This window comes from Notechis scutatus, chromosome 1, assembly GCF_049901735.1.
Source record: "Notechis scutatus isolate UNSWTSFEM ecotype Mainland chromosome 1, rNotScu1.2, whole genome shotgun sequence".
Classification (NCBI taxonomy): domain Eukaryota; kingdom Metazoa; phylum Chordata; class Lepidosauria; order Squamata; family Elapidae; genus Notechis; species Notechis scutatus.
Window position 1 is genome coordinate 269668289 of NC_142009.1, and position 25870 is coordinate 269694158.

At 38.2% G+C, this 25870-nt stretch overlaps 1 protein-coding gene across 50 annotated transcripts in view; it reads left to right on the forward strand.

The window, feature by feature from the left end:
• MADD (MAP kinase activating death domain) overlaps nt 1-25870 on the forward strand; it is a 95732-nt gene that overhangs the window by 65658 nt on the left and 4204 nt on the right. For all 50 annotated transcript variants that reach the window (XM_087951359.1, XM_087951366.1, XM_087951361.1 and 47 more), the window contains 7 exons: nt 1357-1467; nt 2526-2633; nt 2715-2879; nt 4531-4603; nt 7357-7463; nt 18907-18976; nt 25494-25540. In XM_087951359.1, the coding sequence (XP_087807485.1) occupies nt 1357-1467; nt 2526-2633; nt 2715-2879; nt 4531-4603; nt 7357-7463; nt 18907-18976; nt 25494-25540 (681 nt within the window). The remainder of the gene's footprint in view (nt 1-1356; nt 1468-2525; nt 2634-2714; nt 2880-4530; nt 4604-7356; nt 7464-18906; nt 18977-25493; nt 25541-25870) is intronic.

Consider the following 25870-nt stretch of genomic DNA (forward strand, 5'->3'; position numbering starts at 1 on the left):
GGTCCATGAGAAAATTTTGGTAGTCCGCAGAGAAATGTCCCCCCCCAAACCGCCCAAAGCAATTAATCCAGGCTGCGCGGGAACACAAAGCTGCGCTGTCCACATGGCCCACCCACCCACTGGCCCCCACCCACTGGCCCCCACCCTTAGGCTGAGTGCAAACCTTACCTTGAATAGAGCCACGTAAGCTGGAACTGGAAGGTAAGACCAGTGGCGGGGAAGGGAAATCCGCCCCGGGATGTTTGCTGACATTAGTGGGAAAGTCAGTCCCATATTCCGGGATGACCAAAGGGCCAATCCTGTGACTACTGCGGCTCTGGAATATGGGAACCAACTTTCCCACCAATGTCAGCAAGCCACCGTCAATCAAAATTCATATTAGTGGTCTGTGGGATTTAAAATTATGAGTTGGGGGTTCCTGAGGTCCAAAAGTTTGGTGACCCCTGGTTTAAATTACACCCAGACCTTAATAGGAAGCGAGTACAAGACTTGCAGGTGTAATGTATGCCCATTGACAAGAATGTATGATTACTCTGGCCACTGCATTTTGCCTAGATAGAAGCTTTCAGGTGGTCATTAAGGTCAGCCCCATGTAGAGTGTGTTGAAGTAGTCTAATTGGATTAGACCGTTTGGCTGCTGATTAGACAACCTCCCTGTCTAATCAATAGCCATAGCATTCCCTAGAAGTTTCCCATCCCTAGAAGCAGAGATGGTATTAGGCAGGTTCTGATCAGTTCTGGAGAATCGGTAGCAGAAATTTTGAGTAGTTCAGAGAACCGGCAAATACCACCTCTGGCTGGCCCCTCCCCCATCTATTCTCTTCCTCCTGAGTCCCAGCTGATCGGCTGGGTCTTCTTTTGTTGCCCTGCACAGGAGAACGGAGCTGGAAAGCAGGTTAGTGGGGTGGGGAGGGAATGGGATTTTGCAGTAACCTTCCCCATGGAGTGGGGAGGGAATGAAGATTTTATAATATCCTTCCCCTGGAGTGGGGTGGGAATAGAGATTTTATAGTATCCTTTCCCTGCCACGCTCACCAAGCCAAGCCATGCCCACCCAGCCATGCCTACAGAACCAGTTGTAAAAAAAATTGAATCCCACCACTGCCTAGAAGTGCTCATTTGATCTGATCTTGCTCAACTTCTATATCTAGGCAAGGTCAGCCAAGGACAGCCACACCACCTGAGTCTTGTGTATACTTGAGATCTTCTCCCTTCTTCATGTTATCAAGAGTATTATCTAATTCATGCATTGATTGAAATATAGTAACAAATCACATTTTTAAACTTATACTGATATGTAGATCTCCAAAAATGATGGGAAAGTATCATTAACAAATATTGCATTTTGCTATTTAGGTGCAGAAAAATGATATTAGGAAGAAAGTACGCCGTGTGATGGGGAAATCTCACATTGGCTTGGTCCATAGTCAAGAAATAAATGAAATACTTGACAAAATTTCCAGCGCAGTAAGTAAAACATATATTTGTTTCTTTGCTGTGAGGGGAAGAAATAAAAACATTAAACTTCAGCTTGTCCTTCCAATATCAATGGTATCACTTGTCAAATATTTGAAAGTATATAGAGAAGTTTGCATGCTTTCTAATACGCTTAACATGCAATATATACAAAATAATAATTCTGCATCAAGACTACTTCATAGTCATGAAATATGTTTTCTGTTGTGCAATACAGAAGTAATTTATTAAAATATTGTCTTGTTATTCCAGAGAAATATCAGATATTCCAGGAAAAGGTGGGAGTCAAACCTGGGTGCTAGTACATGTAAATGGTATTGACTGACTTAACTGTACTTTGTACAAAGAAGAATATCATTTTCATGAAAGGCATTGTTTTTTTCTGAACTTCAGTTGCAGCGATTCTTGGGACTCTACTAAGAAGCTACTGAAGTTCTTTCATATTTTCTGAAACTGATGAGACTTGCAAGACTTTTGAAAGGCAGTAGATAGGCTTTCTCTGCTCTGTGGTCAAATTCTCTTGACTTGGGGATTTCTGAACAAGCAATTGTCTGAAATGAATCTTAGACATTTTATAAAGATTACAAAAGAAAGTTTGCTTTTAAAAGATTGTGTCCGTAGTTCAAATAGTGAGTCACATTTTGCTGTTGAGCTATATTTTATTGAAAGGCCAATAGGATTCTTTCATTGAAAGTTCATTTATTCATACAGTAGACTGCTTGCTGATGTATTAGATTATCTTGTAATTTTTCTGCTAAAACAACTAAAAATGGTTTTTATTTTTTAATGATTAATGTTTCCACGGTACAAATGCTTGAGAATTTTTTTTGTTAACAGCCGTGCTTTATGTTTTAAGATATATGAATAAAATATGTAAGATACTTGTTAGATATCTATGGTGATAATCTAGTCCAATTTAAGTACTTTCAGCTCCCATGAGTTATATTAGGTGAGAGTGGCTTTATACAGTATATTAAGAGATTCTGAATTTTAGTTATGTAATGTGAGTATTGAAAAGAATGCACCTCTTTTATTTTTCTTTTCTTTAGACTGGCAAGGAGCTCCCCATCCGACCAAGTGGCAGTAGACATATCAAGAAACAAACATTTGTTGTACATGCTGGCACAGATACAACAGGGGACATATTCTTCATGGAGGTAGAGATCAGATTAAATGTTAATTGAGTCACTGGATTGAATTCTATGAAGTTTTATGCATAAAACTATTTACATTTCTAGGTGTGTGATGACTGCATTGTGTTGAGAAGCAACATTGGCACTGTGTATGAACGTTGGTGGTACGAAAAATTGATTAATATGACGTACTGTCCTAAAACAAAAGTGCTATGTCTTTGGAGGAGGAATGGACAGGAAACACAACTGAATAAGTTCTACACTAAAAAGGTATACCTGTTTTCTATAATTTTGTCTTAAAAAAAAAAAGGGAAGATACAAACACCTATTTCATTGTTTTACTGGACATTTTTGTGAAGTACAAGAAATGAAGGTCGAATTAAATTAATTATTTATTAATTAGTCATTAATCATTAATTAATGATTATTGCTAATCCTGCCTATGCACAAGAATCTTCTTAACTAATGGTTGTGGACAGGAATCTTCTCAAGAAATGGTTAGCAGCTGCTAGAAGTTAGATACGGCTTAATGGAATTCAAGGGAGATTGGACTTAGTTCTCTTGTGGCTACATAGGAATTCTAGGCTGATCCCTCTTTTAACTCCACCCCCAGGGTTCTGCACTCATTCTCCTGCAATATTAGAATGTTGGTCCCTAACAAGATTCTTTAGATGCCACTGTATTCTTTGCACTTATTAGCCTCCTTGGCAAATCTGATTATTTCCACTGATGCCCAATCTTAGAAGATAATAAGTGTAGGTGGCTATAATCTTGTGCTTTGTTTAGAAGTGTGTCCACCAACTAAGAAAAACTACAACAACAACAATAACAACAGATAAGCTGAAGTTAGAAAGGCAGTCCCTTACTAGAGTGTCTTTTAATACATGATACATCTTGACATTATTTGCCAAATTGTTTGTAATGGAATGTCCTCTTATGTTTATTTATAAAGGAAGATGTTACTTACATTCTACTTAATCATCATTTTAGATCATACTCATTCAAAATAGTAGGTTTTAATTTTAGCATCCCTAAAACAAAAATTATTTTAAAAATTTGTAATCAAAACATCACTTTTATTTATTTTGTTCCTTTTCCTTCCCGTTCCCCAAGAAGCCTTTCTTTTCCCTTAGAAGCACTGAAGCATTGAGCGGGTTGTTTCATTTTATCTTCACGGTAATCTTGGATCCTGTGACATTTCCAGTATACAAATAAAGCATTTTTAAACGTCACCCATGTATCTTTATATGTAATGCCTATTTGCCTATCAGAGCAAATCCTTTATCTTATAGAAAATCTTAGGTTGGAAGAGAAAATGCCTTAAATGTATCATTTTCCTCTCTAAAGACAGCATAAGCTAAAATCTGATAGAGTGGATACAATCTTGTCTTGAATTACTCGAACTAAACGGTTCTATCCATAAAAGATAGTATATCTGCACTATAATTGGAGCTAAGGAAAAAAGGTTGTCACAGCTGAACATCTTTAAAATGATAGCAATGATCATTCCATAATGTTTGGGTATCCATTATTATGTTTACTTCTGTTTTATGATTCCCCCCCCCCACTATTTCTACAGTGCTGGTTTTGCTCTAAATAGCAATAATGTTATTGACCTTATTAGATTAAAACTCCTGGGCAATTTGGGTGCAATAACTATCTTAATATTTTGACTAGATTTTGGGAAGATGCAATGCATAAGTTTATACGATGGTTTTCAAAGAGGAACTTCAGAAGAACATTGCACTGCCTGGGTCTGATAAAAGCAACTGCATCGTTTTCCAAGATTGTACCAAAGTGATATGGAGTTCCTGTGAAAAATCACATTGTTATATGTCTTTTCTGTCCTTTGCAGTTATGCTATTTTGTTAGTTCCATGCTGTACTTATCATTTTATTTCTTTTATTTCAATCTGCTATAGTGCCGGGAATTATATTATTGTGTAAAAGATAGTATGGAAAGAGCAGCTGCAAGACAACAGAGCATAAAGCCAGGTAAGATTTTAGTTTTTTTTAAAAATGACAAACATTATTAGAGCATTTCTGTAGCTCATTTTGTTGAAGATTTGAAAGTATTAAACTTCCTATTTTATCCAGTTTAGCAAAATGGATTTATTTCATTTTTGGATGCTGTGCAGGTGTATCTTTATATACACACTTGCACCTAAACACATGCAATACATTATTACACGATTACTGTTAGAGAAAGAAATAAACATATAGCAACTAATTCCAATTAGGGAATAGGGTAGAGAGAAGTATCTATCTTAGATATTTTACTAAGGCCCATTTATGATCTTAACCACATTGCTCAGTCATGTGACCACCATTAGAGTCAGTACATGTCCTGAACCTGATCTATAGGTTTTTTTTTCCTTTTCTCCCTCCCTTGCAGAGCAGATAAACTGAAAGAAAAAGGATGGCAAGAAAGTAAGCTGTTTGGTCTTTTGCACATCAAAAGCAATGTGATTCTAATGACAGCCCAGGGTTAAGAGCCTTAGGTGTGCTATGCAAGCAGCTTACAGTATGCTTTTGAAATTTCTATCTCCACTCTGTAAGGGAATTGGAGAAAGAAAAAGGAGTCAATCCGCTCTCCCAAGTTAAAGTGCAACATTCTGTTAATATAGCTTTACAATAAAGTGGAATTAGCTCACCTGGTTGTGTTTTCTGTCTCTCTGTGTCATTCCCACATGCTGTTACAGTGAAGACTACCTGTAATTGACTCCACAAGATGATCCTTAATTCTTTTATGGCTCATTGAAAGAGAAGGGTCAGGAGAAAGGCATCCTCTAAAATACTGAAATAAGATCTAAGCTTATGTCTGTATAATTTATGCAAGTGTTAGAGTGTAAAGCTTTTGTCCCCTTCCTATGTCTCTGTTGTAGTGCTGTGTATACCTATTTTTCAAATCGGTGAAACGTACAAAGTCAGTCCTTGATAATGTCAGGAAAGATGTCTTATGTTCACTTTTAACACATTTGCTGCTAAAAGTCGCTGATGCCTATTCATACTTTCAAGGCTTTTCTTTTCTTCCAAAGACATTGTTAGGTCAATATATGTATAATTTGGAGTGTGAAAGTAGGAATCTGTTTCACGTGTGTTTATGATGTCAATTGTTTAGATGTAAATGTGATTCTTTGAATATTGCTCTGTATGTAATATCAATTATAAGCCAGCATGATATAATAGATAATATGTTGGACTGCCATTGGGACAATCAAAGGCCAGCCTCAGCCATATAAGCTGAGAGGTGACTTTGGGCCAATCTTTCTTTTCTCAGCACAACTTACTTCTGAGAGTTGTTGGGAGGAAAAATTGGAAGAGGGAGTGCCATGGATACAGTCTTGAACTCATTTAGAAAATGTGGGATATCATACAATATTAACAAAAATTATACACATGACAGTATTGCAAATAGTTGTACAGGAGCAACACAGAAAAATATATCTAAAGACTGAAATACAGAAGCAGAAACACACACACACAAAGAAACAGAAGAGTTTGGCATGTGTTGCTAATGATACCACGAGCTTTTATAACATAACAAAACAAAAAGCAAAAGCGTAGCTGTTTGTTAATGTAGCTTTTGGTCAATGGCATAGTGACATCTGGAATATTGTGTGCAATTCTGATTGCCACATCTTAAAAAGGATATAAGCGTACCTAGAGAAGTTCAGAGAAGGGCAACAAAGATGATTAAGGGGTTGGAGCAACTTCCCTTTGGGGAAAAGTTGTGAGATTTGGGGCTTTTTAATCTACCATAGAAAGGAGGTAAATAAGAAGGGACATGATTAAGGTGCAAAAAGCTATACATGGTGTGGATAAAATAGCAAGGAAAAGCTATTTTCCCCTTCCCAAAATACTAGGACCAGTGTATACCTAATACAATTGGATCTTGGAAGAAATAAGGCTAATAAAGGGGAAAAAATTAATACATGTAATTAAACTTTGAAATTCACTTCTAAAAGACGTGTCATTGACTACCAACATGGCTGGCTTCAAAAAAAGAAAGGGGGATGGGTTGGACTAATTTATAGAAGTCATGGGGATCAGTGGCTATTGCCTTCAGATTAGTGTGACTGCTTCTGAAGGCCATCTGCTGAGAAACTAGTTGGTTTCTTATGCAATTCTTTGGCTACTGTGAAAACACAGAACTGGACTAGATAGCCCAGGGGTTGGATTTATCTTCTAGCTCTAGCCGCCATCAAAGAAACCATTTTTCTAAGCCAACTGATGATATGGATGACCACATGCAGTCTTAAGCAGCTAAAAAACTACTCTGTATTAGCATTGTAGTCTCCTGGCTAATGTAACATTGCCGTACGCTAAATAAATGAATAACATGGTAAAGAGCAAATGCTAGAGACAGCCAGGGGAAGCCACTAGTTATTTTCCTTAACTTGTCCTGCATTAAAACTATAACACGCTCCTCGCTGACTAGGTTAATTGAGGCAGAATCTTGCTCCACAATGAGGCAAGGCAAACTATGCTGGCATATTTCTGTTCCAACTAGTAATCTTCCAAGGGTTGAAGGAATGCACTATAATGTCCTGAAGAAGAGCCCTAAGACTATCACATTACGATTCTGCCTTGAGAGATCTTTATCTCGCAGTAGAAACTTAAATTATCCTGTGGTTGTGGTTTGGAAGGATTATATGCTAGAAAATTAGTCCTTTTTGCGTTAATGACTTGGTGTTTGGGTGTATTTTCTTATATTCCCCCCCCCCTATTTTCTGTTTGTGTTATAGGGCCTGAACTTGGTGGGGAATTTCCCGTACAGGATATGAAAACTGGCGAAGGAGGCCTTCTCCAAGTCACACTGGAAGGAATTAATTTGAAATTCATGCATAGTCAGGTAGGAAATTGCCTGTAACAGGTCTTAAAGTAGCATGTATCTTCTTGAAGAACACTAGTAAATGTGTTTCCTCTTCCCTATACCAGAAAAGGGAAAGAGAAATGTCACAGCTATCAATGTTTTTTTTTCCTTTTGAAATGATAGGTGCTTCTTGCTAGGTAGAACAGATAATTTTAAAAATCTGCTTTAAAATTGTTTTTAATAATGAAAAGCAGATTAATTTTTAAATGAATCCATATGGGAATTATTGAATCTATTTATAAACTTCAGTAAAAATAATAAGAATAGTATTTTTCAGAAACACAGGCTTCAGTTTATTTATAATTAATTTATAGTGAGTTTGTTCATATTTTCTTTATGGTTCAAATGAAGAAAGTATTTTAATTGAAAAATAGCCATTGAGATGATGATGTGCATTTATGGCTATGTTAGATTTCTGCAAAGCACCTCAAACAACATTTAACTATCCTGGGTATAGATTGCATAAATGTGGCACTGAAATATGTTAGCCAAACATTACAAAGCAGTTTTATTACCACTTTATTTATACTGATTCTCATTACATGAAAAAAAAAGAGAGCTAGAACTGGCGATTGCAAGTTTTTTTTTTTTAAGTTGTTCTGCATCGTATGTTTTTCTTTATGGTTAAAAATACTCTGGGCAACATACTCAGGCAAAGAGTTCTTCTCACAGTAATACAGATATCTTACTTTGCTCCCTTTATTAATAGAGCTTTATCTCTGGGTATAGAGGAAACACAAATGGAATTATGTGCCACTTTTTCTTTCTTTAGATGTATGTTCTTTTGCTTCTCTTATTCAATGATTTTATTTTGCTTCATGTTCATGTTTGTTTTGCAAATAGTGTTTTAGGGTTTTGTGTGCTTGTATATCTGTATGTAAGACTGTGTAAGAATGAGACAGAGGAGAAAAGTTAAATTTGTCATTCAGTCTTTTGTGCAATTGTCTTTATTTTATTTATTTTGGTAAGTTTAATTGTTTCTGGTGTCTGTGAGAGTCCCGGATTGTGCTTCAGAACATCTGAAAATACATGCATTGAAAATATACATGCATTTGAAGATTCCTTTGAAATTTACACTGAGTTACGTGCAACACTCAGGAGACAAGTTGCTTTTCAGCTGAAATTATGTGCAACTACTAAAGAGTGCAACAGTACTTTGTCATTCTTCTCTAATTCAGTGGTCTAGTGCGCACATGGATATATATTCATTCACACTGATTCCAAGTCCCTGATGAATGAACAACATATTATTGAGTCAAACTTCTTAGAATAAAAAAATGAAAAATGCATAAGTAGAGTTAACACAATAATATGGCATTGACTTATAGGAAAGCAAAGCAAAAGAAGAGCAGAGAAAAAGATAAAAATGGGGCTGGCAATTTATGTCCTGTACAAAGGAAGTCTCCCCCAAACCCCATAACCAAACTTTGCAGCTGTCTTCTTCTTTGCTCCTTTCTCAAGTCAATAATAATGAATCCTGAAAGGGAAATGTTGACAGATCACACATGTTGTTGAACCTTAGGTGCAGGTTTGTCCTTACAATATTATCTATTAATTCTTCATACCCAAATGACCTTTAAAACTGGAAGAAGTGGGCTTTTTTATTGAAATCCATTTTAAAGCAGCTTTCAAATGAGATGAAACAGAAGGGAGAAGAGATGGGATTTGAACAGTATACGTTTTGTTGTTATGTTGAAGATAAATGTGAAGAGTCATACTCTCCGTAGTAGCCATTTTGAGACTATGCCACTGATTCCAAATGTCTCCCAAATCCAAAAATATTGCATTCTGGACCCCTTCTTTTGAATGTGTTGGAGAATTACAGCTACAAAGCACGGAGATGAAATAATTCAAAGTCATTATATGAAGCCAGTTTTTTCAAATTTCCAACAGTTACTCTATTACAATGCTTCTTGATCTTGGCAGCATCAAGATGACTGAACTTCAGCTCCCAGAATTGCCTAGTCAGCCATGTTGGCTAGGGAATTCTGGGAATTAACATCTTAACTTTACCAAAATTGAGAAACACTGCTCTAGTTCTATGTCACTTTGGCAGCTGTTGGTCTACAGCCTAGAGGGAGACTATAGCAGAGAGTTGATTTCCACCTGTATTGCGATGATTATGCCTGTTGTATTCTCAGTGGATTGAATTCTGATGAAAGGTAGTGGATGTTTTCTCCTAGCACTTTTCTTGAAAGGTGAATTGGGGGCTGGTCTTTACTTTTAAAGAAAAGCATATCATTGGAACAATGCTTCTCATTCTTGACAACTTTAAAATGAATGGATTTCAACCCCTGAATTCCCCAGGCAAGCATGGCTTTAAGCATTACCCAGCCACACAAGTTGCTAAGATTGGGAAACACTGCATTGGAATATAGTGTCCTCATTGCAACGATGCTGGAAGAGCATAATTCTAAGAGTTCTAATGCTGGTATGCTGCTTTGGGAAAGAATTTCTGAATAAAAGTAAGCATTCAGTGATTGACAAGAATGATAAACTATAAAGATCCAACTCAAAGCATTCTATGAATGTGATTGATTGCAATGCTGTAATAAAATATGACAAGCATTAGCAGATTTATCAGTTGTCTTTTTAAAATGAATTATGGGTTATTCCATTTCATTTTAATACAAGAGTCTGTACCTAAATAACAAGAATTCATTCTTTGGAAACTCTGCCTCTTGTCTTCCCCAAATTACCTTTTTTGTCAAGAGCATAAAATTAAACTACAATGTATTGGTTATGTATTTATCCTGGCAATAGGACTTTAATGACATGTACATTATCTATTGATCTATATATCAATCTTATAATATTATAAATGCACGCTTAGCGTTCATAACTGAACTGCCACATAATAAAACCTTAAGATCATTAAACAGTTCTGCTTTAATTAATCTAAAACTGAATCAAATTACATAAATTTAAGATTTGAAGAGTAGACACACTTTTGCTTGTTTTGTTTGGATTTTGATTACTTCCTGACTGTTATATCATACACATCTATGTATACACCCACACCTACACACCCACATACCCACACAAGCATAAGTTGCTAATTGTATGTCATCCAGAGTAATACGGAAGTCTGGAAACCTATACATTTCATAAATTGTATTTATTTATAAATAAAAAATAGAAAATTAATTAGTTATTGTAGAGGATTACGCAATGGATATTAACTGATATAATGTTATATTTATTTTAAAATACATTTGTTACTGAAAATTGGTTTTAGCACAGTTTGCTTCTAAGAAAAATACACCAAGCAAAACATACTGAAAACATTTGCAAGGATGCAGACGTTCCCAAAAGGGGGAATAATGATGTGAATCTGTTGGATGAAGTACAGAAAACATCATTTATGGAGACATAATTGACATTACATGGGGACGCGAGGCTCAGTGTCTAAAATGCTGAGCTTGTTGATCAGAAATGTTGGCAGTTCGGCGGTTCGAATCCCTAGCACCATGTTACGAGTGAGCTCCCGTTACTTGTCCCAGCTTCTGCCAACTTAGCAGTTCGAAAGCATGTAAAAATGCAAGTAGAAAAATAGGGACCACTTTCGTGAGAAGGTAACAGCGTTCCGTGCGCCATTGGCATTTAGTCATGCCGGCCACATGACCACGGAGACATCTTCAAACAGTGCTGACTTTGTAACGGAGATGAGCACCACCCCCTAGAGCCGGAAACGACTAGCACGTACGTGCGTCAGGTATCTTTACCTTTAATTGACATTACAAGCATCTAGACTATTTAATAAATGATTTGAGTAAGAAATTCAAGAAAGACATAAATAATTGCACTGTTCAAATATTTTAAAATAAGCATATCACAGCTTTCAAATAAAGGAGTCCCCAAACTCCTCCACCTATTGGTGGTGTATCATTTGGGGGGGCTTATCCATCTCCAATATGTTAAATTATCTCTTTCTTACCAGAGGTTTGCCCATCTCTTTTTTTAGAGCTATACATGCTGTGTTAGCCAACCCTGCTGAATATTCAGTGAGCATTCAGGTAGCATTTTTTAGAATACGTCTTCCAAGGAAGATGTCTAAATTTATGAACCTCAAGGCTAGCAGGAAGGAAAACTGCTGGTTTATAGATGACCGATAATTTGATGGATGTTTTTTTTATAAGTGGTGGAGAATTAAAATATCTGTGTAGGGAAAAAATAAATATACTTGGGAAGCTGCTAGCAGTATTTTTATTACTGCTGCATGAATCTTAGTAGGAACAAAATAGAAGTCCTATAAATGTGAAGAGAGATTTTCCTCACAGCTGCAGTGGTTGGTTAGTCCATTTATAAACCCATTAAAGAATATATTGTTATAGAAAGATATATGATTAAATACTAGGTTTTAATATACTTTATTAATATATGTCATTAATATTAGATGGCAAGAAGTAAATCTACTGTTACAACTTCAGGAAGAAAAATCCTGAAAACTGGGAATTGTGTAAAAAATTATTTCCACTATTTATGATAATTCCTGCATGTTTCATATACTTTCTTATTAATTGCCCCTTCCAATGCATGATTATTAATTTATTATAAGTTTGAAGATGGTTACTAATGTGTGCCAATAGCTGTTATTTAAATGATTGCAGATCATAGAAGCCTATAGACTACTTAAGGTTATAAAATATTTTTTTTAAAACAAATCAGTATTTTTTCATAGATCATGCCCATATGTTGGTTAGTAAAATGGTTTAAAATTATAAAATTGATTAGAGTTGTGGAGGAATCTCCAGCGAGGGTAAAGAGGGGAGTAAAGAAGCAAGCTAGCTTGTAATCATTCCATAGGAGGAAGTGACTATGGACATTCTCAGTCATGGAGGTCATGGCTGTCTCAAAGGTGCTTTTTCAAAAAGCAACTGGACTATGTTTTTTTTCCTTGAGGAAGAAGAACTTCTTCTTTCCAGAGAAGAAGTTCTGACCGTCAGAACTGATAAAGCTTCTTGAATGAGAAGCAAAATGATTTTTCCTCAAGGAAAAACATAGTCGAGTTACCTTTTGAAAAAGCACCTTTGAGACATGGGAGAAAGTGACAGAGACCAAACCCTGAAGCCTTTATCTGCCCATTCCCAAGAGAATGCACTTAGTGTGGTGAGATTTTTGTGAACAGGAGAATAACAATAAAGAAACTATGTTGATCTGCTCACACGGTCTTACTGGTTCCTTGCAGCTGGCAAGTTCTAATCCAGGGGTGTCAAACTCATGGCCCGCTGGCCAGATGTGTCACGTGCTGGCCACGCCCACCCTTGGTTTAGCAAAGGGCAAAAAGGCACAATACGTCACGTTCTGACCCAATCTTCGCAGAAGCAAGAAACAGGCTCTTCGCAAAGAAACCCCCCTCTTTATTTATACCATGGGAATTAACTGCATTCACCATCAGAAAATCCAGGCAAGAATCCTGCAAGGAGTTAACTGAAGTGATAGTCCTTATCAGCTCATTATGATAAATGCAAGGCCTTGAGCTCCCAGCTGGAAGGCTGTAAATTAAGTCAGAGAAATAGACAAACTTCAGTTCTGGCAAGGCAGTCTTTGTCACATGAAACACACAAGGAATAAACTTTCTAGAAATGCCAATGGTTGTCTGCTACAACCAAACCACTCCCCTTTCCTCCTATTTATTTCCGGGCCATTCAGCATCCACATTGGTTTTGCTTCCCGAGCCGACTCATTGTCTTCCATTGTTCACCTCTCCTATCTGCTCTGGGCATACACGCATCTGGAACAGGCCCCTGCTGTTTCTCCTCCTGACTCATCTCTGACTCCAAAGGCAGCTGCCTCTCAGGCTGGGAAATGCCGGACGGCCCTGACTCTATCTCTGTGTCCGAAGCTGAACATCTATCAGAGCCTTCCCCAGGCTCCAGAACTGGCCCAAGTTCTTCCCCAACCTCCTCATTGTCCGAGTCTGCCACCAACTCTGCTGGCAGCTGACGGGCCACAACACACATGATGACAATGTGACACCACAAGTTTGACATCCCTTGTCTTATTTATTTATTTATTGAATTTATATTGCCGCCTATTTGCCCATGGCAACTCCAGGTGGCTTACACAATGTAAAACCATATTTAAAATAAAAAAACAATAAAAACTAACCAAAAGGATAAAATAAATTAATAAAGTACAATAGAACAAAATCTGGAAAATAAATAAATAAATCACTCTCCAAATCCCACTCCCCGCCCTGATGACAGCAATGTCTAAAGCTAGTAATTAAACTAATGGTAATTGTAGGTTGTTTTTTTTAAACAAAAGATTAAACATTTTACTTATAATTAGCATGGATATCTCTTATTAAAATAAACACTTTTCCCTAAAAAGTTAGTTTTAGTTTTGTTTATTGGAACTGGAAATAAATTTGCATATAGACTAATTATAGCAGAACAGGTTTGGTTATAAATGTTCAGTTCTGTCATGTTATTTTCACTCTTGCTCAGGCTGTTGCAGTGCCTCCAGGATTTTATGAACAAAATTTGTGCGCTTGGCAACCTGCTCATATTTATGACTAGTTGTGGCATCCTCTGGTCAAGATTGCTGTTGCTGACCTTCTCTGCCAGCTTCCCACAAGTAAAGTCAACAGGGAAGTCGGCAAGGAAGGTCACAAGTCACTCAGGTCAGTCTCCCTCAACCTGGGCTTTTTCTTTGCTCATACCCACAAGCACCCTCCTTTCCTAAGCTGCCTGCACTCCAGAGGTGGTATTCAGCAGGTTCTCACCAGTTCTGGAGAACCGGTAGTGGAAATTTGGAGTAGTTCAGAGAACCGGCAAATACCACCTCTGGCTGGAGATTTTACAGTATCCTTCCCCTGCCACGCCCACCAAGCCACGCCCACAGAACCAGCAGTAAAAAAATTTTTAATCCCACCACTGCTGCACTCGTACACAGGCATGCATTCACCTTCCTTCCCTGGCCTCCCTGTGCACATGCATACCCTGTGCTCTCTTTCCCAGCCTTTTTGTCTTTGCATACACACATCCCACACCCTCTTTCCACGATCTCCTTCTGTTGGTGCACATGCACACACCCATCCCCTCTTTTGCTAGAGTTCTTATGCTCACACACGCATTCACCTTGTACCTTTCCCTCCCAGCTTCCCTGCATTGTACCGCTTTTCCTGGCCTCCCTGCAATTATACACATGCATGCAAACAATTCACACCACCTTACTCCAGCCATCCTAAGCTCATGCCACACTGCAATACTCCCCCAAATTGTGTGCGTATCCTGCCCTGGGCCTGTTAGGGCTTCCCGATTCACCCTGTGGGGTGAATTCACCTCCACTGGAACTCCCTCTGCTTCCCACTTAATGACCCATGTGTCTTGGGGTTACAGTGACAACTGGGATTGCCTGGATTGCTGTCACTAAGCGATGCAGTCATGTGACTTCCTGCTTTACAACTACATTGCTTAGTGATGGCAATCCCAATCCCTGTTTTGCCGTCAGAACTTGAGAGACTTGTATATTGGAATTTGGATGTGTGCCATTTTAAATTGATTGAGATATATGTTCTTTCTCTATTTATTTTTTGGAATTCTGTATTTTGTTTGTGGGGGGTGAAAACTAAAAAAAATACAATTCTGATAGCAAATCAATACAAAGAGGTTTCATCAACATTTATACTTATTAAAATTGTTCTATACTGCCTTCACATAATTTCTAAAGAGGCAAATAAATATTAATTCATTCATTTGATAAAAACAAAATTATGTAGCAGTCTGGTAAGTAAATGACTTAAATTATCTGATCAATCAACTAATACCATTGCAATCAAAATACAGTATAATAAAATATAAAAGACTGGGCAGTAAAAACATTTCAATTCGATATGTAGAAATTTACAGCACTAGGTCTAGGTGAATCCAGAAGGACAGTCCTCATACTGTTTAGTTTATGAATGCATTTAGAGAAGACCTTTGGCTGTCAATATACAAGCAGATTGGGTCTTGGAAGAGTTGATTCTTAAGATTTGATTAAGATTTACAAACAATTTGGACCTTTAAAGATATGTAGTGAACACTTTGCTGGTTTCAAGAATTGAAATGTAGCCATGTGATTGTTTTAGAATAGAAAGGGAGAATTGTTGTTGAATTCTGCATTAGTTGTAGCATTTGAATACATTTATCAGTGCTTCTTTTTGCATCACTAAAATATAAGCCATATTCTAAAGAAGGTCAGATGTAAAATACCATGTTTCTCCATCAATACGCCCTCCCCAATAGGAAGACCCAGCATGTTTTCTAGGCATAAAATGAAATTAAGCCCCTCCCCCCAAATTTAGGCCTAATTTAAAACATGTGAAATTGGGGGGGAAGGCGGGGGGAGGAACTTGCCATTAGGAGTGCCCCATGGGCAGCTATGCCTCACCATCAGCCGCTCCTAACAGCCAACCATGGTGGAGCACAGAGGCCTCCCTTACCCCTCCCTTACCCGAGTCAGCAGGCGGGCGGCATTGGCATGGATATCCGGCAGCGTTTCAGCCGCTTCTCAGGCCTCCGTAGCTTCCACGGTTCCCACCGGTGCTGGCGCCTCTCTCGCCAGCGCTGTCTCCAACAACAGCATCTGAGTCGCTCCCGCTTTTCCCCCGTCCCCGTAACAACAGGGGAAAAAAAACATTTTGAGGTACCTGGGAGCACCACGCGCTGCGTTTTGGTTTAATCCCAAGCAGCTGGGTGGGCGTGAGAAGAGCCAAGTGAGCGTTTCTGCTGCTGCTGCCCTTGGTGCTCCAGCCTCGGGCTCTGCAAGTTTGCAAAAGTCCCAGTGTGCAGCCCATTCCTGCATTCCAAGTGCCCAGGCTGAGCTGCAGCTGTCCCTCTCTCGCCAGCGCCGTCTCCAATAACGGCAGCAGAACCGTGGAAGCGTTTCAGCTGCTTCTCGGGTGGGGGAGCTGCCTCCGTAACTTCCACAGTTCCCGCCGCTGCTGCCGCCCTTATTGGAGACGGTGCTGGCGAGAGAGGGACAGCTGCAGTTCAGCCTGGGCGCTTGGAATGCAGGAACGGGCTGCGCACTGGGACTTTTGCAAACTTGCAGAGCCCGAGGCTGGAGCACCAAGCATAGCAGCAGCAGAGACGCTCGTTTGGCTCTTCTCACGCCCACCCAGCCGCTTGGGATTAAACCAAAATGTCGTGCGCGGCGCTCCCAGGTACCTCAAAATCTTTTTTTTCCTGTTGTTACGGGGACGGGGGAAAAGCGGGAACAACTCAGATGCTCTTGTTGGAGACGGTGCTGGTGCGCGGGGGGGAGGGGAAATTAATTCACCCCCGAAAAGACGTTCTAGCCATTTTTTCGGGGCTCAAAAAAAAAAAAAAGGCCCGGCCTTATTTTGTGAGAAACACGGTATATTCTTTGTCAAGACTCTTTGCAGACGAAATTTTAAAAAGAGGTTGCACATGCCAACTCCATCTTTTGTTTAGTGTTGCACATCTCAAACTTTTTCATAAGGAAGTAAGTAATTCATGACATGATCCAATCTTATTTCAATTGAAATTTTAGATTTTCCTCTTCATCAAGGTTTTAAATACCTTTTCTAATAAATATCTATTCTGTTCGTAGCTTTGTTTAACTGTTGTTCCCATTCAATAAAAGTAAAGTCATTGTAAGAATTTCAAGCACCTGTGAAGGTCCTCACATCAGAGGTGGTATTCAGACGGTTCTGACCAGTTCTGGAGAACCAGTAGCAGAAATTTTGAGTAGTTAGGAGAACCGGCAAATACCACCCTTGACTGGAGATTTTACAGTATCCTTCCCCTGCCACACCCACCAAGCCATGCCCACAGAACCTGTAGTGAAAAATTTGAATCCCACCACTGCCTCATACATCCAAAGTTTGCATCAAGTGGTTATTTAATCATTTGGAGCAGGATTCTGAGTGGTTTAAGGGATAGTAGAAAAAAGGAAAAGTTTCTTATCTCAGGCAAAGATTCTAGATAGATTTTTCCCCTGGATCATTATGCTGATCATAATGCTGATCATTATGATATATATAATGCTGATCATTATGATATACATAATGCTGATCGTTATGATATACAAATATACAATTCTTGCTCTATTTACTTGTAAGACTTCATCCAAGGACAATTTTACTTTTTCCCATTATCCAAGATAATGTTTTGCTACCAAAGAGCGAATCCCTTTTGTTAGCTGTTAGCTAATTGGAATGATGGTCTGAAATATATTTATGTAAATGTCATAATACTTTGTTGATAGTTTGAGATGAACATAACCTTTTCTAATGTCTGCAATTATAGAAAACTTTATAGTAATTATAGTACTTTTTCATTTGTACTAAAATAATTGCACAAATGTTTGCCATTTTATGAGCTTTTTCTTTTTCTTTTAGAAAATACTATTATCTGGCCCTGGACCTTTTATAGTGGCATTTGAGGTGTTTAGACAAATTGATTATTGTCTTAAGCTAAATTTCCATGGCACATTTATTTTCTCCACCCACCCCACTACAATAAAAAGATTAGCTTCTCTTTTATTCCTTGGAGTTGATATCAGTACCATTCTAAGAAATACTTGGGAATTTCAATTATTGGTAAAACTGAGGTATAAATATTCTTTTGCATAGATTTTCTTTCTGCATCCCTTCCTTGTAAATAATAAATTGCTGCTCATTTTGACTGAAGTTAATGGCACTGCATTTTGGAGGATGTGGGTGGATGTGTGAAGTGATGCTGTGGCCATTAAAATCAGAACACTTGCACATTTTACAGATTTGATTTCTGACTCACAGGAATGCAGATCTACTGCATTGTTCATAACCTCTGTTTTCTTGGCACTTTGTGTCAAGGTACAGTCCATGAATCCTGAAAGGAGGCTTTATTGGGTATGGAAACATAGCGGACAACTGGTTTGGGTGGGAAGCATGGCCCCTCTTGCCTGCCCTCTGTGCTGGAGGAGGATGCATGGAGGGGTAGATATTTGATGGGATGGGACAGGATTACAAATAAGAGACCAAAATTGGGAGTGTTCTTTGTCCCTTCTTTTGTTGTATTTTGAGGTGTGTGGTTTTTCCCCCCTCCCCCCCCCCTTTCTTTCTTTTACTGAGTGCCTGAAGGGAGTAGCAATGTTGAATTATGTCAGAGTTACTAACTCCTTCGTTTCTCTTCCATGCTTTCTCCTCCTGCAAGGAGCGGAAGGTACTTCATCTTCTGCTGTCTTAGCTTCTTAGCCTTTTAAGTTGTTTGTTGATTTCTAGCATTGTGGCAAGTTTTCAATATTTACTTTGAAATTCCTCTTTCTTTTGGTTTAAATAATTGTAGCTTGATTAGTAGTATGAACTACAACATCTCAAACATTCCAAGTTATACCTGCTGTGGTGTGCATTTTTATGTTTGTATTATTTAGAAAGGATTTCCTCCTTTAGCCTAATCTTGTGTTTTCCCCTCCTGTTTTCTTTCAGGTTTTCATAGAGCTGAATCACATTAAAAAGTGCAATACAGTGCGTGGCGTCTTTGTCCTGGAAGAATTTGGTAATTACATTATTTTGATATTAGGTTTGTACCTGCATGGCAGTAACTCAAATTTCTAGTCCTCTCAGCGAGGCAGAGCTGTAGCTCTTTTAGACAGTAGGCTTTGCTTGTTTGCTAAGATGGCAGAGGAACTAAAGATCAAATAAAGAAATGTTGGAAAATAAAGGTGAAAATTAGTAAGCTTGTAGCATTCTTCAGTGAAACGACAAAGGAAGACTAGCGATTTCAAGGAGATAGAAAGAAGCATTGATCTCTAAGTAGCTTGGCAGCCTGAAAATTGTACTAATTATTTAAATAAAGCTGTTTCTAGGTGTCATAAGAAATATCATGTTATGGGAATGCTCTGTTTGATAAAAGTCATAGTCATTGTAAATTTGCTAGTTTCAGATGCTTTGGAATCGTCGTCATGTCTGCTATTAGCACGTCTAATGTTCTTGAACTGAATCTATCTTTTGGCTGCTTGAAACAATTTTAATGAATTGAGTAATTGCAATGTGGTCATTTGTCATGGGGACAAAGAAAAAAAGGAGGTGCAAGGAGAAGAATCTGTGCCACACAGATGCAGGTTTTTTTTTTTTTAATCTGAGTAGATATATTCCCATCCTGCATACCCTTTAGGAATAAACAGTTATAAACAGAGCACATAGAAAAGGAAGATGAAACGGTCAGCCATAAAGAATTAAAAATAAGAAACAAAAACATGGCTAAAATTCATACCATCACCATACCTTCTCCTTGGTTTTCTATAATATCAACTATCCTTTTCCCTACCTTATCCATGAACATGCCATGCATTGCCTTTTGTTATTTTATTGTGAGTAAAAAACTTTGAGTGATTGATATGAATTATTAGTCCAGATGATGTTTCTCTCAATGTAGTTTATATTGTAAGACTATCTGAAAAGCCACCGCAATAAGATAGAAAAATATTCTGAATTGGTTTCTCTAAGACCAATTTGTAAGGTTCTTGTCAAATGCACTGCACCAAATGTCAGTTTACACAAAGGCCCCAGTGATTGATTTGTGCAGTCATTCAGATTCTTCATCAGGTTTGGAACAATATACCGGTAGTCCTTAGGTTACACCCATTTATTTCAGTTACTGTTCAAAGTTATGGTGGCACTGAACAAATGATAGTTATTATTGATCCTCAAAGATCAGTCCATTGCAGCTCTCCTATGGTCACACAAAAAAAATATGAGTACTTCACAACCAACTCATGTTCCGGATGGTTGCAGTATTCCATGGTCAAATATGCATGACCTATCTCTGCTTCAATTCCCCCCACCATACTATCTTCACTCCCCATCTCTGCCTTTTTGATTGCCTTGTATTCTTCTGCCTATCCCTGCTGCAATCCAAGCTGACTTTCACTGTCTTCTTCTCACCTCTGCTGGCCTGGAATCCAGGCATTGGGTAAGAGTGCAACCCCAATACACATACAGCAGGATGGTGGAGCCTTGCCTGTTGTAGGGAAACTGCTCGGTTCTGCTGGGTAACAGGCAGGAAGAGAGAGTTGGTAGGGGAGGCAGGATGGTGGTGTGGGCGGAAGAGCCCCATCTTCCACTGCTGCCATGAGGAGCAATAGCCCTTAGACTGTGGAGAATGCAGTGAGACAGTCCAGCAAGGTGCAACACACCCTGTTGATGGGCGTGGCAGGAGATGCATCAATAGCTCCCCAGACAAAGTTGATGGATGTGCAGGAGGAACTGGAAAAAGCGAGAAATAAGGGCTTCCTGAAGGTGCAGCACATATTCTGCACTTGTAATGGAATCGCTCCTGGAGAAGGTAGGGAGGAGATAGACAGGTAGGGGGAGCTGAATTGGAGGCCATTCACACAGGGCATGAGAAGCATGAGGTCCTGGCGTAACAACTCCAATCTGGACTGTGGGGACTGATGTTTCTAAGTGGTGTGGCTACGTGATGTTTTACTTAATGTTTGCTCTGCTTAGTAATGGAAATTCTGGTTCCAATTAGGGTCATAACTCAAGGACTTGATGTAAATGTTGAGTTATTCTATTTTATATTTGCAAAGCACCTTGTAAAACTTTTTCTGCACCATTCAGTCCTGTTATCTACAATTAATTAGAGAAATATTTCTACCAGGGCGCAAAGAGAAAATACAGTATCTACTGCGAATTCCACATAGGTGACAGGAAATGCATCTGGCTAGTAAATGCTCAGCTCCCTTCAGTTGTCTTGACTCTGCCCTGAATGTATTAAGGGAGTAAATGGTTGTAAAAAGAAAAAAATATTGTCCTCATCTGCTGCTGTACATTTTTCTCACATTGGAATTGTCTGCAGGTGGTTTTTTTTAATATTACAACCCTTGGGCAATCCTCCGATTTGTTTTTCCTGCTGTTGTATACCTGTTGTCATTGTTTATTGTAATCTATTTTTTGAAGTCCAAAATAAATGTTTGGTTATATTTAATTTTAGATTCCCTTAAAATCTAGAACACTGGTATTACATGGATATATATTTTTTTCTCTTCTCAAAGAGAATGTTGTCAGAAGTCAGATCAGGAATTTCCTTAAAGGATCATGCTTGACATAGCTTGTCCCCAATCTGATTAAAGTATCATAACTTCATGCCTCTTTCAAAGATTTGCAATTTGCTTTTGGTAGACATCATTTACATCATCTCCTTAACCAAGCAGAGAATATTCAGTGGACACAAATAGCAATATATGATTTTTTAAATTCCGCATTTAAATGAATACATTGTTCACTAATTTCCTTTTATGAGGAGGAATGGATCTTTTTAGTATATGGTGCAAATGAAGATAGGGAGATGACATAATGCCTCATGAATCACAACACAAACTCAGAATACAGAATAAAAGAGTTGGAAGGGACCTTGGAGAATAAAAGAGTTGGAAGGGACCTTGGAGGTCCAATCATCTGCTCAGGCAGGAGGCCCTATACCAGTGATGGCGAACCTTTTTGGCACCAAGTGCCCAAACTGAAACGCACATGCCGGAGTGCCGGAAACAACAGCAGCTGGTGATGCGCATGCCCACAGAGAGGGCTCTGTGTGCCACCTCTGGCACGCATGCCATAGGTTCTCCATCACGGCCCTATACAACTTCAGACAAGTGGTTGTCCAATCTCTTCTTACAAACTTCCAGGGTTGGAGCATTTACAACTTCTGGAAGCAAATTATTCCACTGATCAATTCTTCTAAGCGTCAGGAAATTTATCCCTAGTTCTAGGTTGCTTCTCTTTTTGATTAGTTTCCATCCATTGCTTCCTGTCCTGCCTTCAGGTGCTTTGGAGAATAGCTTGACTTCCTCCACGGCTTATGTAATTGTGTTAAGTATTAAGCTAGAAGTATATAACAGCAGCTTTGTGTGGTGTCACTACTGTGCACATATCATGACTGGGAATACTGTGGATACAGTATACTGTATACAGTATACTGTGACAATGAAATTCCTATTCTCTTTGATTGCATCTTTCTTTCTGAACAAACTGTACCTTTATATCCCACTCACAGGAGTCATCCTATATCTCTGTTATATCTATTAAATTATATGTGCCCTTCTGTATTAGGATCTCAAGCTTGGCTTTGTTCCCCTCCTCCCCCATAGCATTAGTGTATAAAGAATGAAGGCCTTCAACTTTATCAGCCAATAATCCTTTTTATTTGTTTGTAATTGGCTCCATTTTAGCAAAATTCCAACTTTCTATAGTTCTTATCTGAAACCATTATTTCGGGAGGTTTTTCTCCCTACTCCATAGGTTCCATTTCAGACCTTCCTAATCGAACTTATCGTGCTTTGGTTGAACACGTTTTTACTAGTCCTTATGTGGTACAGTCCTCCTTGTGTCAATAATCCATCCCTTAGGCAATTTAGACCCTGGCAGAAACCACATATCTGCAGTCAACATCTTTACGTAATAGTTTGTAATTGGTTTTAAAGTGTTTTCCCTTTCCTGTGGAACTCCCTTGGCAAATTCCTATCAGTTCTCTCCATTCACTTGCTTGGTGAGTTTGCTCCCTTGAACCTGACTGCTTTATATTCTTCCTAATGCTTCTGCTTATTCAAAGGAAGCAGTCATTGTGACAACCTTTCAATTAACAGCTCTCAGTAGCTTTTTTGTCATTGCCTATTAGTGGACGATCACTTTGATTTCATAGAAAATATGCTTGATTCTGGCAACTGGCCTTGTAACTAAATCCAATATTTTCAGCTGTGGTAATGTAAGTTTGGATACATTATGCACAGGGGTGGGATTCTACCAGTTCGCACCTATACGCTTGAACCAGTTGTTAACATTCTAAGCAGTTCGGAGAACTGGTTGTTAGAAAAAATTACTGGCCTAATCCTGTAAGGAAGGCAGGAAGGAAACATTCTGGTGTTGCTTACAGAAACTGCCTCTCCGTTAACCCTTATTACGTTCTTGGCAGGACTAGACTTCCTGTCTCAGGAACTTATCTGGAGTTTTTTCCCCCTCCTTTGCTGGTACTTTGCTTGTGTGGAGTGACCATTCAAAGTTACAATGGCACTGAAAAAAGTGACTTATGACCCTTTTTCACACTTACAACTGTTGCAGCATCCCCATAGTCATGAAAGGCCAGGTGAGGAGATGCGTGCCTCGCTGTGCGTGATACTGAGTTGGCCACGCCCAGCCAATAACATGACCACCAAGCCATGTCCACCAACTTAGCCACGCCCACAGAACCGGTTGTTAAAAAAATTGAATCCCACCCCTGATTATGCATCTCTGTGTGAAGTTGGTATAGACTCTAGAGTCTCATATTGTTTGAAATAATTTAATTGATGAGGTATGTCTGAGTTGGAGTGGTGTTGTGATGAATTACCCAGCCCCACCAAAAAATTAGGAAGCATCAGGCCCTTGGCTCTGAAATTTGAGTTACTGCTATGTACTTGTGCTTTCGTTTTATTGTGGCCCCTTCACTATCGCTGCTATGAAAACCTTCATTCTCCAGCAGGTAATGTGGTCCCTTCATCCCTATCCTTTGCTAGTACTGTGTATGCTCATCAACAGGGCAAGAGACTGCAAGATGTACTTTTGTTTATTTCTTCTTTCAACTTGGTTAATTTGAGCAGTATCAAAAATCAAATGCAGTTCTGGAGGGAGGGGGAAGAGGGCAATCCTTTTTCTGAGCTTCACTGTAAAACCCTTGTATGATAAGAGATATATTATTCTTATTCTATACACTTTAGAATTACTTTTTAACCTTATTTCTAATTCTTTTCTTTATGGAGAAGTTATAGCAGGTAGATGTAGTCAGTGTGATGGTGCCCTTCTAAAATGATATTTAAATGTCAGAGATTTTGCATTTTTTTATTCTGTCTTTCCCTCTTAAGGCCACTTCTGTCTGATTTACCTGTTTGCCTTTTGAAGTCACATAATAAATAAATATTTGTGTGGTTCTTTTTGTAATCATTTACGGGTAATACAGAGTTAGCCTCAGAATTATGTGATACTAATGAGTAAAATAGTTTCAAAAGATTTTTTTTTCCAGTTTTCTGAATTTTGATCCTTGACCATGTATGGACTTCATATGGATGGATTTTTTTAGCTCTCCAAAATAATTGATTTCATATAATATCAATATATTGTCTGATTCTTCTTTGATAGAATCCTGTCATCTTTAGTATGTATTGCTTAATCGTTACTATGTTTCATTAAGTCTCTCTGATAGCACTTTTTTCTCTTACATAAAAAGGGTATGTCTGGATTTTGTTTGCATTTCCCAAACCCACGTATATTAAAGTCAATTGTTCATAGATTGACTGCTATTCTTTTTTCTCTTAGTAGGTAATATGATACTTATTCTACTCATCCTTCCCCATGTAGCCCTATATGATCCGGTTTCCTTCCTAAAATGGATTTGTTTCCTGTTCGGTGTTAAATGATGAAGCAACAAAGCTAACATGGGTTAACATTATTTAGCAAAGAAAGAATTCAGAATTCTGCTCCTATTTTGGCTTTAGTATGTAGATCTTTTTGAATATTTTAAACTGTTGGCCAAATGCACAGGAAGAACAACTCTTCCTTAGAGACAGTTTTCTTACACGAAGGGCATTTAGAAGTTGATCTTTTATTGGGAACACGATAGAACCTTTATATACCTAAGTACATTTGCTTCCACTTTATTTGTGGATGCATTTCATCAATATTGGGAAATAGTTGCCAAAACTATTTTCTAGTATAAATGGGACAGACAAGAGCCAGCAGTTTTTGGAACTTGGTAAATGTATTATATACCAAAATTATCTATAGAAGAATTATTAGGACATATAAAAAAATCACATATCATATATCATTCAGAGGAATCCTAAATGAATATATATCCTAAAGTATTTGTACTTGGGTGAATTGTCACAATCAAAGAATATAGAATTAGTTAAAATGCCTTTTTCCTGCCGCTGTTCTGTTTCCCTTGGACCTTTTGTTACCTTTGGGAACATTACACTATTCCTTTCATTTTTTCCTCTCGTTTTTTGAACTCTTTGTTTTGTCTCTTGCCCGTCCGGTTTTAGTTCCTGAAACTAAAGAAGTGGTGAGCCACAAGTACAAGACACCAATGGTAAGTTACTTACTATGAGTTTTTGGATATTTTTCAAAGGTTTTGTTTTCATGCCTAGCATCCAATATTTTGAAATAATACGTATATAACCAATTTCTCTCTCTCTCTCTCTCTCTCTCTCTCTCTCTCTGTATGTGTGTGTATGTGTATATATATATATATATATATATATATATATATATATATATATATATATACATACACACACATACATACACACACACACATACACACACACACTGCTCAAAAAAATAAAGGGAACACTTATACAACACAATGTAACTCCAAGTCAATCACACTTCTGTGAAATCAAACTGTCCACTTAGGTAG